This window comes from Procambarus clarkii, chromosome 30, assembly GCF_040958095.1.
Source record: "Procambarus clarkii isolate CNS0578487 chromosome 30, FALCON_Pclarkii_2.0, whole genome shotgun sequence".
NCBI lineage: Eukaryota > Metazoa > Arthropoda > Malacostraca > Decapoda > Cambaridae > Procambarus > Procambarus clarkii.
Window position 1 is genome coordinate 29,469,785 of NC_091179.1, and position 15,373 is coordinate 29,485,157.

At 51.6% G+C, this 15,373-nt stretch overlaps 1 protein-coding gene across 1 annotated transcript; it reads left to right on the forward strand.

Annotated features, from left to right (window-relative positions):
* The first annotated feature begins 1,282 nt into the window (after nucleotides 1-1,282).
* LOC138370002 (collagen alpha-1(XVII) chain-like) lies at nucleotides 1,283-2,617 on the forward strand. The gene has a single exon (XM_069333769.1). It carries the CDS (start codon nucleotides 1,283-1,285, stop codon nucleotides 2,615-2,617), a length of 1,335 nt encoding a protein of 444 aa, XP_069189870.1.
* Nucleotides 2,618-15,373: the final 12,756 nt, after the last annotated feature.

Genomic DNA, 15,373 nt, shown 5'->3' on the forward strand with positions numbered 1-15,373 from the left:
CGGCCCTCGGGGGATCCAGGAGGATGTTACGGCCCTTGGGGGATCCTAAAGGATGTTACCGCCCTCGGGGGATCCAGGAGGATGTTACGGCCCTCGGGGGGATCCTGGAGGATGTTTCGGCCCTCGGGAGATCCCGGAGGATGTTACGGCCCTCGGGGGATCCAGGAGGATGTTACGGCCCTCGGGGGATCCAGGAGGATGTTACGGCCCTCGGGGGATCCAGGAGGATGTTACGGCCCTCGGGAGATCCAGGAGGATGTTACGGCCCTCGGGGGATCCTGGAGGATGTTACGGCCCTTGGGGGATCCAGGAGGATGTTACGGCCCTCGGGGGATCCAGGAGGATGTTACGGCCCTCGAGGGATCCTGGAGGATGTTACGGCCCTCGGGGGATTTTGGAGGATGTTACGGCCCTCGGGGGGATCCTGGAGGATGTTACGGCCCTCGGGGGATCCAGGAGGATGTTACGGCCCTCGGGGGATCCAGGAGGATGTTACGGCCCTTGGGGGATCCTGGAGGATGTTACCGCCCTCGGGGGATCCAGGAGGATGTTACGGCCCTCGGGGGGATCCTGGAGGATGTTTCGGCCCTCGGGAGATCCAGGAGGATGTTACGGCCCTCGGGGGATCCAGGAGGATGTTACGGCCCTCGGGGGATCCAGGAGGATGTTACGGCCCTCGGGAGATCCAGGAGGATGTTACGGCCCTCGGGGGATCCTGGAGGATGTTACGGCCCTCGGGGCGGATCCAGGAGGATGTTACGGCCCTCGGGGGATCCTGGAGGATGTTACGGCCCTCGGGGGATCCAGGAGGATGTTACGGCCCTCGGGGGGGGGGGTCCAGGAGGATGTTACCGCCCTCGGGGGATCCAGGAGGATGTTACGGCCCTTGGGGGATCCTGGAGGATGTTACCGCCCTCGGGGGATCCAGGAGGATGTTACGGCCCTCGGGGGGATCCTGGAGGATGTTTCGGCCCTCGGGAGATCCAGGAGGATGTTACGGCCCTCGGGGGATCCAGGAGGATGTTACGGCCCTTGGGGGATCCTAAAGGATGTTACCGCCCTCGGGGGATCCAGGAGGATGTTACGGCCCTCGGGGGGATCCTGGAGGATGTTTCGGCCCTCGGGAGATCCCGGAGGATGTTACGGCCCTCGGGGGATCCAGGAGGATGTTACGGCCCTCGGGGGATCCAGGAGGATGTTACGGCCCTCGGGGGATCCAGGAGGATGTTACGGCCCTCGGGAGATCCAGGAGGATGTTACGGCCCTCGGGGGATCCTGGAGGATGTTACGGCCCTCGGGGGATCCAGGAGGATGTTACGGCCCTCGGGGGATCCAGGAGGATGTTACGGCCCTCGAGGGATCCTGGAGGATGTTACGGCCCTCGGGGGATTTTGGAGGATGTTACGGCCCTCGGGGGATCCTGGAGGATGTTACTGCCCTCGGGGGATCCAGGAGGATGTTACGGCCCTCGGGGGATCCTGGAGGATGTTACGGCCCTCGGGGGCGGGGGGGAGGGCGGGCCCAGGAGGATGTTACCGCCCTCGTGGGATCCAGGAGGATGTTACGGCCCTCGGGGGATCCTGGAGGATGTTACAGCCACCGGGGGAGGGGGGAGGGTTCCAGGAGGATGTTACGGCCCTCGGGGGATCCAGGAGGATGTTACGGCCCTCGGGGGGATCCTGGAGGATGTTACGGCCCTCAGGGGATCCAGGAGGATGTTACGGCCCTCGGGGGAGCGAGAAGGATGTTACACCGCTCGGGGGGGGGGGGGTTCAGGAGGATGTTACGGCCCTCGGGGGATCCAGGAGGATGTTACGGCCCTCGGGGGGGATCCAGAAGGATGTTACGGCCCTCGGGGGATCCAGAAGGATGTTACGGCCTTCGGGGGATCCAGAAGGATGTTACGGCCCTCGGGGGATCCAGAAGGACGTTACGGCCTTCGGGGGATCCAGAAGGATGTTACGGCCCTCGGGGGATCCAGGAGGATGTTACGGCCCTCGGGGGGGATCCAGAAGGATGTTACAGCCCTCGGGGGATCCAGAAGGATGTTACAGCCTTCGGGGGATCCAGAAGAATGTTACGGCCCTCGGGGGATCCAGGAGGATGTTACGGCCCTCGGGGGGATCCAGAAGGATGTTACGGCCCTCGGGGGATCCAGAAGGATGTTACGGCCCTCGGGGGGGATCCAGAAGGATGTTACGGCCCTCGGAGGATCCAGAAGGATGTTACGGCCCTCGGGGGATCCAGGAGGATGTTACGGGAATCGGGGGGGATCCAGAAGGATGTTACGGCCCTCGGGGGATCCAGAAAGATGTTACGGCCCTCGGGGGGGATCCAGAAAGATGTTACGGCCCTCGGGGGATCCAGAAGGATGTTACGGCCCTCGGGGGATCCAAAAGGATGTTACGGCCCTCGGGGGATCCAGAAGGATGTTACGGCCCTCGGGGGGGATCCAGAAGGATGTTACGGCCCTCGGGGGATCCAGAAGGATGTTACGGCCCTCGGGGGATCCAGAAGGATGTTACGGCCCGCGGGGGGTCCAGGAGGATGTTACGGCACATTTTCCTTGTGTGAGCACACAGCCTTACCAAGCGTGAGACAGTACACTCGATGGTAGCAGTACCAGGCCAGGAGTGTAACTATGGTAGCAGTACCCGACCAGGAGTGTAGCTATGGTAGCAGTACCAAGCTTGGAGTGTAGCAATGGTAGGAGTACCAGGCCAGGAGTGTAGCTCTGGTAGCAGTGCCAGGCCAGGAGTGTAGCTCTGGTAGCAGTGCCAGGCCAGGAGTGTAGCTCTGGTAGCAGTGCCAGGCCAGGAGTGTAGCTCTGGTAGCAGTGCCAGGCCAGGAGTGTAGCTCTGGTAGCAGTACCAGGCCAGGAGTGTAGCTCTGGTAGCAGTGCCAGGCCAGGAGTGTAGCTCTGGTAGCAGTACCAGGCCAGGAGTGTAACTATGGTCGCAGTACCAGGCCAGGAGTGTAGTTATGGTAGCATTACCAGGCCAGGAGTGTAGCTATGGTAGCAGTACCAGGCCAGGAGTGTAGCTATGGTAGCAGTACCAGGCCAGGAGAGTAACTATGGTCACAGTACCAGGCCAGGAGTGTAGCTCTGGTAGCAGTACCAGGCCAGGAGTGTAACTATGGTTGCAGTACCAGGCCAGGAGTGTAACTATGGTTGCAGTACCAGGCCAGGAGTGTAGCTATGGTGTCAGTACCAGGCCAGGAGTGTAACTATGGTGTCAGTACCAGGCCAGGAGTGTAGCTATGGTAGCAGTACCAGGCCAGGAGTGTAGCTCTGGTAGCAGTACCAGGCCAGGAGTGTAACTATGGTAGCAGTACCAGGCCAGGAGTGTAACTATGGTAGCAGTACCAGGCCAGGAGTGTAACTATGGTAGCAGTACCAGGCCAGGAGTGTAGCTATGGTCGCAGTACCAGGCCAGGAGTGTAACTATTGTAGCAGTACCAGGCCAGGAGTGTAACTATGGTAGCAGTACCAGGCCAGGAGTGTAACTATGGTAGCAGTACCAGGCCAGGAGTGTAACTATGGTAGCAGTACCAGGCCAGGAGTGTAACTATGGTCACAGTACCAGGCCAGGAGTGTAGCTCTGGTAGCAGTACCAGGCCAGGAGTGTAGCTCTGGTAGCAGTGCCAGGCCAGGAGTGTAGCTCTGGTAGCAGTACCAGGCCAGGAGTGTAACTATGGTCGCAGTACCAGGCCAGGAGTGTAGTTATGGTAGCATTACCAGGCCAGGAGTGTAGCTATGGTAGCAGTACCAGGCCAGGAGTGTAGCTATGGTAGCAGTACCAGGCCAGGAGAGTAACTATGGTCACAGTACCAGGCCAGGAGTGTAGCTCTGGTAGCAGTACCAGGCCAGGAGTGTAACTATGGTTGCAGTACCAGGCCAGGAGTGTAACTATGGTTGCAGTACCAGGCCAGGAGTGTAGCTATGGTGTCAGTACCAGGCCAGGAGTGTAACTATGGTGTCAGTACCAGGCCAGGAGTGTAGCTATGGTAGCAGTACCAGGCCAGGAGTGTAGCTCTGGTAGCAGTACCAGGCCAGGAGTGTAACTATGGTAGCAGTACCAGGCCAGGAGTGTAACTATGGTAGCAGTACCAGGCCAGGAGTGTAACTATGGTAGCAGTACCAGGCCAGGAGTGTAACTATGGTAGCAGTACCAGGCCAGGAGTGTAACTATGGTCACAGTACCAGGCCAGGAGTGTAGCTCTGGTAGCAGTACCAGGCCAGGAGTGTACCTATGGTCGCAGTACAGGCCAGGAGTGTAGCTCTGGTAGCAGTACCAGGCCAGGAGTGTAACTATGGTAGCAGTACCAGGCCAGGAGTGTAACTATGGTAGCAGTACCAGGCCAGGAGTGTAGCTATGGTAGCAGTACCAGGCCAGGAGTGTAGCTGTGGTAGCATTACCAGGCCAGGAGTGTATCTATGGTAGCAGTACCATGCTAGGAGTGTAGCTATGGTAGCAGTACCAGGCCAGGAGTGTAGCTATGGTAGCAGTACCACACCAGGAGTGTAGCTGTGGTAGCATTACCAGGCCAGGAGTGTATCTATGGTAGCAGTACCAGGCCAGGAGTGTAGCTGTGGTAGCATTACCAGGCCAGGAGTGTATCTATGGTAGCAGTACCAGGCCAGGAGTGTAGCTGTGGTAGCATTACCAGGCCAGGAGTGTAGCTGTGGTAGCAGTACCAGGCCAGGAGTGTAGCTATGGTAGCAGTACCAGGCCAGGAGTGTAGCTCTGGTAGCAGTACCAGGCCAGGAGTGTAGCTATGGTAGCAGTACCAGGCCACGAGTGTAGCTATGGTAGCAGTACCAGGCCTGGAGTGTAGCTTTGGTCGCAGTACCAGCCTGGAGTGTAACTATCGTAGCAGTACCAGGCCTGGAGTGTAGCTATGGTCGCAGTACCAGGCCAGGAGCGTAGCTATGGTCGCAGTACCAGGCCAGGAGTGTAGCTATGGTAGCAGTACCACGCCAGGAGTGTAGCTCTGGTAGCAGTACCAGGCCAGGAGTGTAGCTATGGTAGCAGTACCAGGCCAAGAGTGTAGCTCTGGTAGCAGTACCAGGCCAGGAGTGTAGCTATGGTAGCAGTACCAGGCCACGAGTGTAGCTATGGTAGCAGTACCAGGCCTGGAGTGTAGCTATGGTAGCAGTACCAGGCCAGGAGTGTAGCTATGGTAGCAGTACCAGGCCTGGAGTGTAGCTATGGTAGCAGTACCAGGCCAGGAGTGTAACTATGGTAGCAGTACCAGGCCAGGAGTGTAGCTCTGGTAGCAGTGTCAGGCCAGGAGTGTAGCTCTGGTAGCAGTACCAGGCCAGGAGTGTAGCTCTGGTAGCAGTACCAGGCCAGGAGTGTAACTATGGTCGCAGTACCAGGCCTGGAGTGTAGCTATGGTCGCAGTGTCAGGCCAGGAGTGTAGCTATGGTAGCAGTACCAGGCCAGGAGTGTAGCTCTGGTAGCAGTACCAGGCCAGGAGTGTAGCTATGGTAGCAGTACCAGGCCAGGAGTGTAGCTATGGTCGCAGTGCCAGGCCTGGAGTGTAGCTATGGTAGCAGTACCAGGCCAGGAGTGTAGCTCTGGTAGCAGTACCAGGCCAGGAGTGTAGCTATGGTAGCAGTACCAGGCCAGGAGTGTAGCTATGGTAGCAGTACCAGCCCAGGAGTGTAGCTATGGTAGCAGTACCAGGCCAGGAGTGTAGCTCTGGTAGCAGTGCCAGGCCAGGAGTGTAGCTATGGTCGCAGTACCAGGCCTGGAGTGTACCTATGGTAGCAGTACCAGGCCAGGAGTGTAGCTATGGTAGCAGTACCATGCCTGGAGTGTAGCTATGGTCGCAGTACCAGGCCAGGAGTGTAGCTCTGGTAGCAGTGCCAGGCCTAGAGTGTAGCTATGGTAGCAGTACCAGGCCAGGAGTGTAGCTATGGTAGCAGTACCAGGCCTGGAGTGTAGCTATGGTCGCAGTACCAGGCCAGGAGTGTAGCTATGGTCGCAGTACCAGGCCTGGAGTGTACCTATGGTAGCAGTACCAGGCCTGGAGTGTAACTATGGTCGCAGTACCAGGCCAGGAGTGTAGTTATGGTAGCATTACCAGGCCAGGAGTGTAGCTATGGTAGCAGTACCAGGCCTGGTGTGTAGCTATGGTAGCAGTACCAGGCCTGGTGTGTAGCTATGGTAGCAGTACCAGGCCAGGAGTGTAGCTATGGTTTTAGTACCAGGCCTGGAGTGTAGCTATGGTAGTAGTACCAGGCCTGGATTATAATTATGGTGAGAATACCAGGTCTGTAGTATTATTAATAGAGAAGTGTTGGCCAATGAATAATTATATATAATTGGAGCACGGTGAACAGTTCAGTGTAAGTGAGTTCCCTGAACAATTAAGTCAATTAAGTGTAAGTGGAGTTCCCTGAACAATTAAATCAATTAAGTGTAAGTGGAGTTCCCTGAACAATTTAATCAATTAAGTGTAAGAGGAGCAACGTAAACAGGTAAGTGAAAGTGGAGCGCCGTGGAAAATAAAGTGTAAGTGAAGAACTGTGAACAATAATATATAAGTGGAGCACCGTGAACAATTAAGTGGAGCACCGTCAACAATTAAGTGGAGCACCGTCAACAATTAAGTGGTTTAGGAAGACATTAACGACGCAGTAGTTAGGATCATCAGGTGAGGTCTCGTCGACACGTCACTTCAGCGATGTACACAAAATAAATATTTAATATAAATTTTTAATATATAAATATATATATAAATATATATATAAATATATATATATATATATATAAATATATATATATATATATATATATATATATATATAATATATATATAAATATATATATAAATTTAATATAAATATTTAATATAAATATTTAATATAAGATCATTTGTGAAGTCTTAGTCTTGCCATAGTCTTATTACTCCTGCTATAGTCTTATTACTCCTGCCATAGTCTTATTACTTCAGCCATAGTCTTATTACTCATGCCATAGTCTTATTACTTCAGCCATAATATTATTACTCCTGTCATAGTCTTATTACGCCTGCCATACTCTTAATACTCCTGCCTTAGTGTTATTGCTCCTGCCATAGTCATCTTACTCTAGCCATAGTCTTATTACTCCTGCCATAGTCTTATTACTTCAGCCATAGTATTATTACTCCTGCCATAATCTTATTACTCCTGCTATAGTCTTATTACTCATGCCATAGTCTTATTACTTCAGCCATAGTATTATTACTCCTGCCATAGTCTTATTACTCCTGCTATAGTCTTATTACTCCTGCCATAGTCTTATTACTTCAGCCATAGTATTATTACTCCTGCCATAGTCTTATTACTCCTGCCATAGTCTTATTACTCCTGCTATAGTCTTATTACTCATGCCATAGTCTTATTACTTCAGCCATAATATTATTACTCCTGTCATAGTCTTATTACGCCTGCCATACTCTTAATACTCCTGCCTTAGTCTTATTGCTCCTGCCATAGTCATATTACTCTAGCCATAGTCTTATTACTCATGCCATAGTCTTATTACTTCAGCCATAATATTATTACTCCTGTCATAGTCTTATTACGCCTGCCATACTCTTAATACTCCTGCCTTAGTCTTATTGCTCCTGCCATAGTCATATTACTCTAGCCATAGTCTTATTACTCCTGCCATAGTCTTATTATTCCTGCCATAGTCTTATAACTCCTGCCATAGTCTTATTTCTCCTGCAAAAGTCTTATTACTCTTTCTATAGTCTTATTACTCCTGCCACAGTCTTATTGTTCCTGCCATAATCTTATTACTCCTGCCATAATCTTATTACTCCTGCCATAGTCTTATTACTCCTGCAATAGTCTTATTACTCCTGCCATAGTCTCATTACTCCTGCCATAGTCATAATAATCCTGCCAAAAACTTATTACTCCTGCCACAGTCTTATGACTCCTGCCATAGTCTTATTATTCCTGTCATAGTCTTGTTACTTCTGACAAAGACTTATTACGCCTGCCATAGTCTTATCACTCCTGCCATAGTCTTATTTCTACTGGAAAAGTCTTATTACTCTTGCTATAGTCTTATTACTGCTGCCAAAGTCTTATTACTCCTGCCATAATCTTGTTACTCCTGCCATAGTCTTAATACTCTTGCAGTAGTCTTATTACTCTAGCCAAAGTCTTATTACTCTTGCTATAGTCTTATTGCGCCTGCCAAAGTCTTATTACTCCTGCCATAGTCTTATTACTCCTGCCACAGTCTTATTACTTCTGACATAGTCTTATTACGCCTGCCATAGTCTTATCACTCCTGCCATAGTCTTATTACTCCTGCCATAGTCATATTACTCCTGCCATAGTCTCATAACTCCTGCAGTAGTGTTAATACTCTAGCAATAGTCGTATTACTCCTGCCATAGTCTTATTCCTCCTGCCATAGTTTTATTACTCCTGCTATAGATACATTACTCCTGCAATAGTCTTAATACTCCAGCCAAAGTCTTATTACTCCTGCCATAGTCTTATCACTCCTGCCATAGTCTAATTTCTCCTGCCATAGAATTATTACCCACACTATAATCTTATTACGCCTGCTATAGCCTTATTACTCCTGCCGTAGTCTTATCGCTCCTGCCATAGCCTTATTACTCCAGCCATAATCTTATTACTCCAGCCATAGTCTTAATACTCCTGCCGTAGTCCTATTGCTTCAACCATAGTCTTATTACTCCTGCCATTATCTTATTAATTCTGATATAGTCTTATTACGCCTGCCATAGTCTTATCACTCCTGCCATAGTCTTATTTCTCCTGCATTAGTCTTATTACTTTTGCTATAGTCTTATTACTCCTGCCATAGTCTTATTACTCCTGCCATAGTCTTATTACTCCTGCCATAGTCTAATTACTCCTACAATAGTCTTATTACTCTTGACATAGTCTTATTACTTTTACCATAGTCTTATTACTCTAGCCATAGTCTTATTACTCCTTCCATAGTCTTATTATTCCTGCCATAGTCTCATTACTCCTGTCATAGTCTTAAAACTCTTGCCATAGTCTTATTACTCCTGCCATAGCCTCAATACTCCTGCAATAGTCTTATTACTCTTGCAATAATCTTATTACGCTTGCCATAGTCTTATTAATCATGCCATAGTCTTATTACTTCTGACATAGACTTATTACGCCTGCCATAGTCTTATAACTCCTGTCATAGTCTTATTTCTCCTGCAAAAGTCTTATTACTCTTTCTATAGTCTTATTACTCCTGCCACAGTCTTATTGCTCCTGCCATAATCTTATTACTCCTGCCATAATCTTATTACTCCTGCCATAGTCTTATTACTCCTGCAATAGCTTTATTACTCCTGCCATAGCCTCATTACTCCTGCCATAGTCATAATAAACCTGCAAGAAACTTATGACTCCTGCCATAGTCTTATTATTCCTGCCATAGTCTTATTACTTCTGACAAAGACTTATTACGCCTGCCAAAGTCTTATTACTCCTGCCATAGTCTTATTACTTCTTCCACAGTCTTATTACTTCTGACATAGACTTATTATGCCTGCCATAGTCTTATCACTCCTGCCATAGTCGTATTTCTCCTACAATAGACCTATTAGTCTTGCCATAGTCTTATTACTCCTGCCTTAGTCTTATTACTCCTGCCATAGTCATATTACTCCTGCCATAGTCTCATTACTCCTGCCATTAGTCTTATTACTCCTGCCATAGTCTCATTACTCCTGCAGTAGTGTTATTTCTCTAGCAATAGTCGTATTACTCCTGCCACAGTCTTATTTCTCCTGCCATAGTTTTATTACTCCTGCCATAGTCTCATTACTCCTGCAATCGTCTTAATACTCCTGCCTTATTCTTATTACTCCTGCCATAGTCCTCTTAATCCTGCCATTATCTTATTACTTCTGATATAGTCTTATTACGCCTGCCATAGTCTTATCACTCCTGCGATAGTCTTATTTCTCCTGCATTAGTCTTATTACTTTTGCCATAGTCTTATTACTCCTGCCATAGTCTTATTACTCCTGCCATTGTCTTATTACTCCTGCCATAGTCTAATTACTCCTGCAATAGTCTTATTACTATTGACATAGTCTTATTACTTTTGCCATAGTCTTATTACTCCTGCCATAGTCTTATTACTCCTGCCATCGTTTTGTTACTCCTGGCATAGTCTCATTACTCCTGTCATAGTCTTAAAACTCTTGCCATAGTCTTATTACTCCTGCCAGAGTCTTATTACTCCTGCCATAGTTTTATTTCTCCTGCCATAGTCTCATTACTCCTGCCATTAGTCTTATTACTCCTGCCATTAGTCTTATTACTCCTGCCATAGTCTTATTACTCCTGACATAGTCTTATTACTTCAGTTATAGTCTTATTACTTCAGTTATAGTCTTATTACTCCTGCAATAGTCTTATTACTCCTGTAATAGTCTTATTACTCCTGCCATAGTCTTATTACTCCTGCCATAATCCGATTACTCCTCCCATAGTCTTATTACTCCTGTCAAAGTCTTATTACTCCTGCCATAGTTTTATATATCAGCAATAGTCTTATTACTCCTGACATAGTCTTATTACGCCTGCAATAGTCTTATTATTCCAGCCATAATCTTATTACTCCTGCCATAGTCCTAATGCTTCAGCCATAGTTGTATTACTCCTCCAAAAGTCTTATCACTCCTGCCATAGTCTTAATACTCCAGTCATAATCTTATTACTCCAGCCATAGTCTTATTACTCCTGCCAAAGTCTTATTACTCCTGCAATGGTCTTATTAATCCTGCCATAGTCTTATTACTTCAGCTACAGTCTTATTACTTTTGCCATAGTCTTATTAATCCTGCCATAGTCTTATTACTTCAGCTACAGTCTTATTACTCCTGCCATAGTCTTATTACTCCAGCCATAGTCTTATTACTGTAGCAAAAGTCTTATCACTCCTGCCATAGTCTTATTACTCCAGTCATAATCTTATTATTCCAGCCATAGTCTTATTACTCCTGCCAAAGTCTTATTACTCCTGCCATAGTCTTATCACTCCTACCATAGTCTCAATACTCCTACAGTTGTCTTATTACTCTACCCATAGTCTTATTACTCTTGCTATAGTCTTATTACTCCTGCCATAGTCTTATTACTCCTGCCATAGTTTCATTACTCCTGCAATAGTCTTAATACTCCTTCCATATTCTTATTACTCCTGCCAGAGTCTTATTACTCCTGCCACAGTCTTATTACTTCTGACATAGTCTTATTACGCCTGCCATAGTCTTATCACTCCTGCCATAGTTTTATTTCTCCTACAATAGACTTATTAGTCTTGCCATAGTCTTATTACTGCTGCCATAGTTTTATTACTCCTGCCATAATCATATTACTCCTGCCATAGTCTCATTAATCCTGCAGTAGTCTTATTACTCTAGCAATAGTCTTATTACTCCTGCCATAGTCTTATTACTCCTGCCATAGTCTTATCACTCCTGCAATAGTCTTATTTTTCCTGCCATAGTTTTATACTTCAGCCATAGTCTTATTACTCCTTCCTTAGTCTTATTACGCCTGCTATAGTCTTATTATTCCTGCCATTGTCTTATCGCTCCTGCCATAGTCTTATTACTCCTGCCGTAGTCCTATTGCTTCAACCATAGTCTTATTACTCTTGCAATAATCCTATTACTCCTGCCATAGTCTCATTACTTCTGCAATAGTCTTAATACTCCTGCCATATTCTTATTACTCCTGGCATTTTCTTATTATTTCTGACATAGTCTTATTACACCTGCCTTAGTCTTATTAATAGTGCCATAGTCTTATTTCTCCTGCAATAGTCTTATTACTTTTGCCATAGTCTTGTTACTTCTGCCATTGTCGTATTACTCCTGCCATAGTCTTATTACTCTTGCCATAGTCTTATTACACCTGCCATAATCTTATTACACCTGCCATAGCTACACTCGAGCCAGTACACGCTTCTCACTTTATATACTTGTCTCTAAATAGTATTAATAACGAAGTGAAGCGGAAGAAAAGTAAGCAATAAAAGCCAACGTGAGTCAACACAACACCAACACGCCAAATTCTGCCACTAAAATTACCAGAAAGTTAGAGAGAAGAAAATCTTGCCGTCAGCTGCATTAATCCAGAAGTGCAGAGTTACAGCAAGTTTAATTATGGTGGCCACTGTCGGCCCTCAGACCTCCTCCGCTGCGTGTCTGTCTGTGGGGTGGCCACTGTCGGCCCACAGACCTCCTCCGCTGCGTGTCTGTCTGTGGTGAGGCCACTGTCGGCCCACAGACCTCCTCCGGTGCGTGTCTGTTTGTGGGGTGGCCACTGTCGGCCCACAGACCACTTCCGCAGCGTGTCTGTCTGTCTGTGGGGTGGCCACTGTCGGCCCACAGACCACCTCCGCTGCGTGTCTGTCTGTGGGGTGGCCACTGTCGGCCCACAGACCACTTCCGCAGCGTGTCTGTCTGTCTGTGGGGTGGCCACTGTCGGCCCACAGACCACCTCCGCTGCGTGTCTGTCTGTGGGGTGGTTACTGTCAGCCCACAGACCACCTCCGCTGCGTGTCTGTCTGTGGGGTGGCCACTGTCGGCCCACAGACCACCTCCGCAGCGTGTCTGTCTGTCTGTGGGGTGGCCACTGTCGGCCCACAGACCACCTCCGCTGCGTGTCTGTCTGTGGGGTGGCCACTGTCGGCCCACAGACCACCTCCGCTGCGTGTCTGTCTGTGGGGTGGCCACTGTCGGCCCACAGACCTCCTCCGTTGCGTGTCTGTCTGTCTGTGGGGTGGCCACTGTCGGCCCACAGACCACCTCCGCTGCGTGTCTGTCTGTGGGGTGGTTACTGTCGGCCCACAGACCACCTCCGCTGCGTGTCTGTCTGTGGGGTGGCCACTGTCGGCCCACAGACCACCTCCGCAGCGTGTCTGTCTGTCTGTGGGGTGGCCACTGTCGGCCCACAGACCACCTCCGCTGCGTGTCTGTCTGTGGGGTGGCCACTGTCGGCCCACAGACCACCTCCGCTGCGTGTCTGTCTGTGGGGTGGCCACTGTCGGCCCACAGACCTCCTCCGCTGCGTGTCTGTCTGTCTGTGGGGTGGCCACTATCGGCCCACAGACCACCTCCGCTGCGTGTCTGTCTGTCTGTGGGGTGGCCACTGTCGGTCCACAGACCACCTCCGCTGCGTGTCTGTCTGTGGGGTGGCCACTGTCGGCCCACAGACCACTTCCGCAGCGTGTCTGTCTGTCTGTGGGGTGGTCACTGTCGGCCCACAGACCACCTCCGCTGCGTGTCTGTCTGTGGGGTGGCCACTGTCGGCCCACAGACCACCTCCGCTGCGTGTCTGTCTGTGGGGTGGTTACTGTCGGCCCACAGACCACCTCCGCTGCGTGTCTGTCTGTGGGGTGGCCACTGTCGGCCCACAGACCACCTCCGCAGCGTGCCTGTCTGTCTGTGGGGTGGCCACTGTCGGCCCACAGACCACCTCCGCTGCGTGTCTGTCTGTGGGGTGGCCACTGTCGGCCCACAGACCACCTCTGCTGCGTGTCTGTCTGTGGGGTGGCCACTGTCGGCCCACAGACCTCCTCCGTTGCGTGTCTGTCTGTCTGTGGGGTGGCCACTGTCGGCCCACAGACCACCTCCGCTGCGTGTCTGTCTGTGGGGTGGTTACTGTCGGCCCACAGACCACCTCCGCTGCGTGTCTGTCTGTGGGGTGGCCACTGTCGGCCCACAGACCACCTCCGCAGCGTGTCTGTCTGTCTGTGGGGTGGCCACTGTCGGCCCACAGACCACCTCCGCTGCGTGTCTGTCTGTGGGGTGGCCACTGTCGGCCCACAGACCACCTCCGCTGCGTGTCTGTCTGTGGGGTGGCCACTGTCGGCCCACAGACCTCCTCCGCTGCGTGTCTGTCTGTCTGTGGGGTGGCCACTGTCGGCCCACAGACCACCTCCGCTGCGTGTCTGTCTGTCTGTGGGGTGGCCACTGTCGGTCCACAGACCACCTCCGCTGCGTGTCTGTCTGTGGGGTGGCCACTGTCGGCCCACAGACCACTTCCGCAGCGTGTCTGTCTGTCTGTGGGGTGGTCACTGTCGGCCCACAGACCACCTCCGCTGCGTGTCTGTCTGTGGGGTGGCCACTGTCGGCCCACAGACCACCTCCACAGCGTGTCTGTCTGTCTGTGGGGTGGCCACTGTCGGCCCACAGACCACCTCCGCTGCGTGTCTGTCTGTGGGGTGGCCACTGTCGGCCCACAGACCACCTCCGCTGCGTGTCTGTCTGTGAGGTGGCCACTGTCGGCCCACAGACCTCCTCCGCTGCGTGTCTGTCTGTCTGTGGGGTGGCCACTGTCGGCCCACAGACCACCTCCGCTGCGTGTCTGTCTGTCTGTGGGGTGGCCACTGTCGGCCCACAGACCACCTCCGCTGCGCGTCTGTCTGTCTGTGGGGTAGCCACTGTCGGCCCACAGACCACCTCCGCTGCGTGTCTGTCTGTGGGGTGGCCACTGTCGGCCCACAGACCTCCTCCGCTGCGTGTCTCTCTGTGGGGTGGCCACTGTCGCCCACAGACCACCTCCGCAGCGTGTCTGTCTGTGGAGTGGCCACTGTCGGCCCACAGACCACCTCCGCTGCGTGTCTGTCTGTAGAGTGGCCACTGTCGGCCCACAGACCACCTCCGCTGCGTGTCTGTCTGTGGAGTGGCCACTGTCGGCCCACAGACCACCTCCGCTGCGTGTCTGTCTGTGGAGTGGCCACTGTCGGCCCACAGACCTCCTCCGCTGCGTGTCTCTCTGTGGGGTGGCCACTGTCGCCCACAGACCACCTCCGCAGCGTGTCTGTCTGTGGAGTGGCCACTGTCGGCCCACAGACCACCTCCGCTGCGTGTCTGTCTGTAGAGTGGCCACTGTCGGCCCACAGACCACCTCCGCTGCGTGTCTGTCTGTGGAGTGGCCACTGTCGGCCCACAGACCACCTCCGCTGCGTGTCTGTCTGTGGAGTGGCCACTGTCGGCCCACAGACCTCCTCCGCTGCGTGTCTCTCTGTGGGGTGGCCACTGTCGGCCCACAGACCACCTCCGCAGCGTGTCTGTCTGTGGAGTGGCCACTGTCGGCCCACAGACCACCTCCGCTGCGTGTCTGTCTGTGGAGTGGCCACTGTCGGCCCACAGACCACCTCCGCTGCGTGTCTGTCTGTGGGGTGGCCACTGTCGGCCCACAGACCACCTCCGCAGCGTGTCTGTCTGTCTGTGGGGTGGCCACTGTCGGCCCACAGACCACCTCCGCTGCGTGTCTGTCTGTGGGGTGGCCACTGTCGGCCCACAGACCACCTCCGCTGCGTGTCTGTCTGTGAGG

What these genes read in the sequence shown, in the direction of transcription:
- LOC138370002 (XM_069333769.1), top strand. Translation starts at nt 1,283, where the DNA reads ATGTTACGGCCCTCGGGGGATCCAGGAGGATGTTACGGCCCTCGGGGG.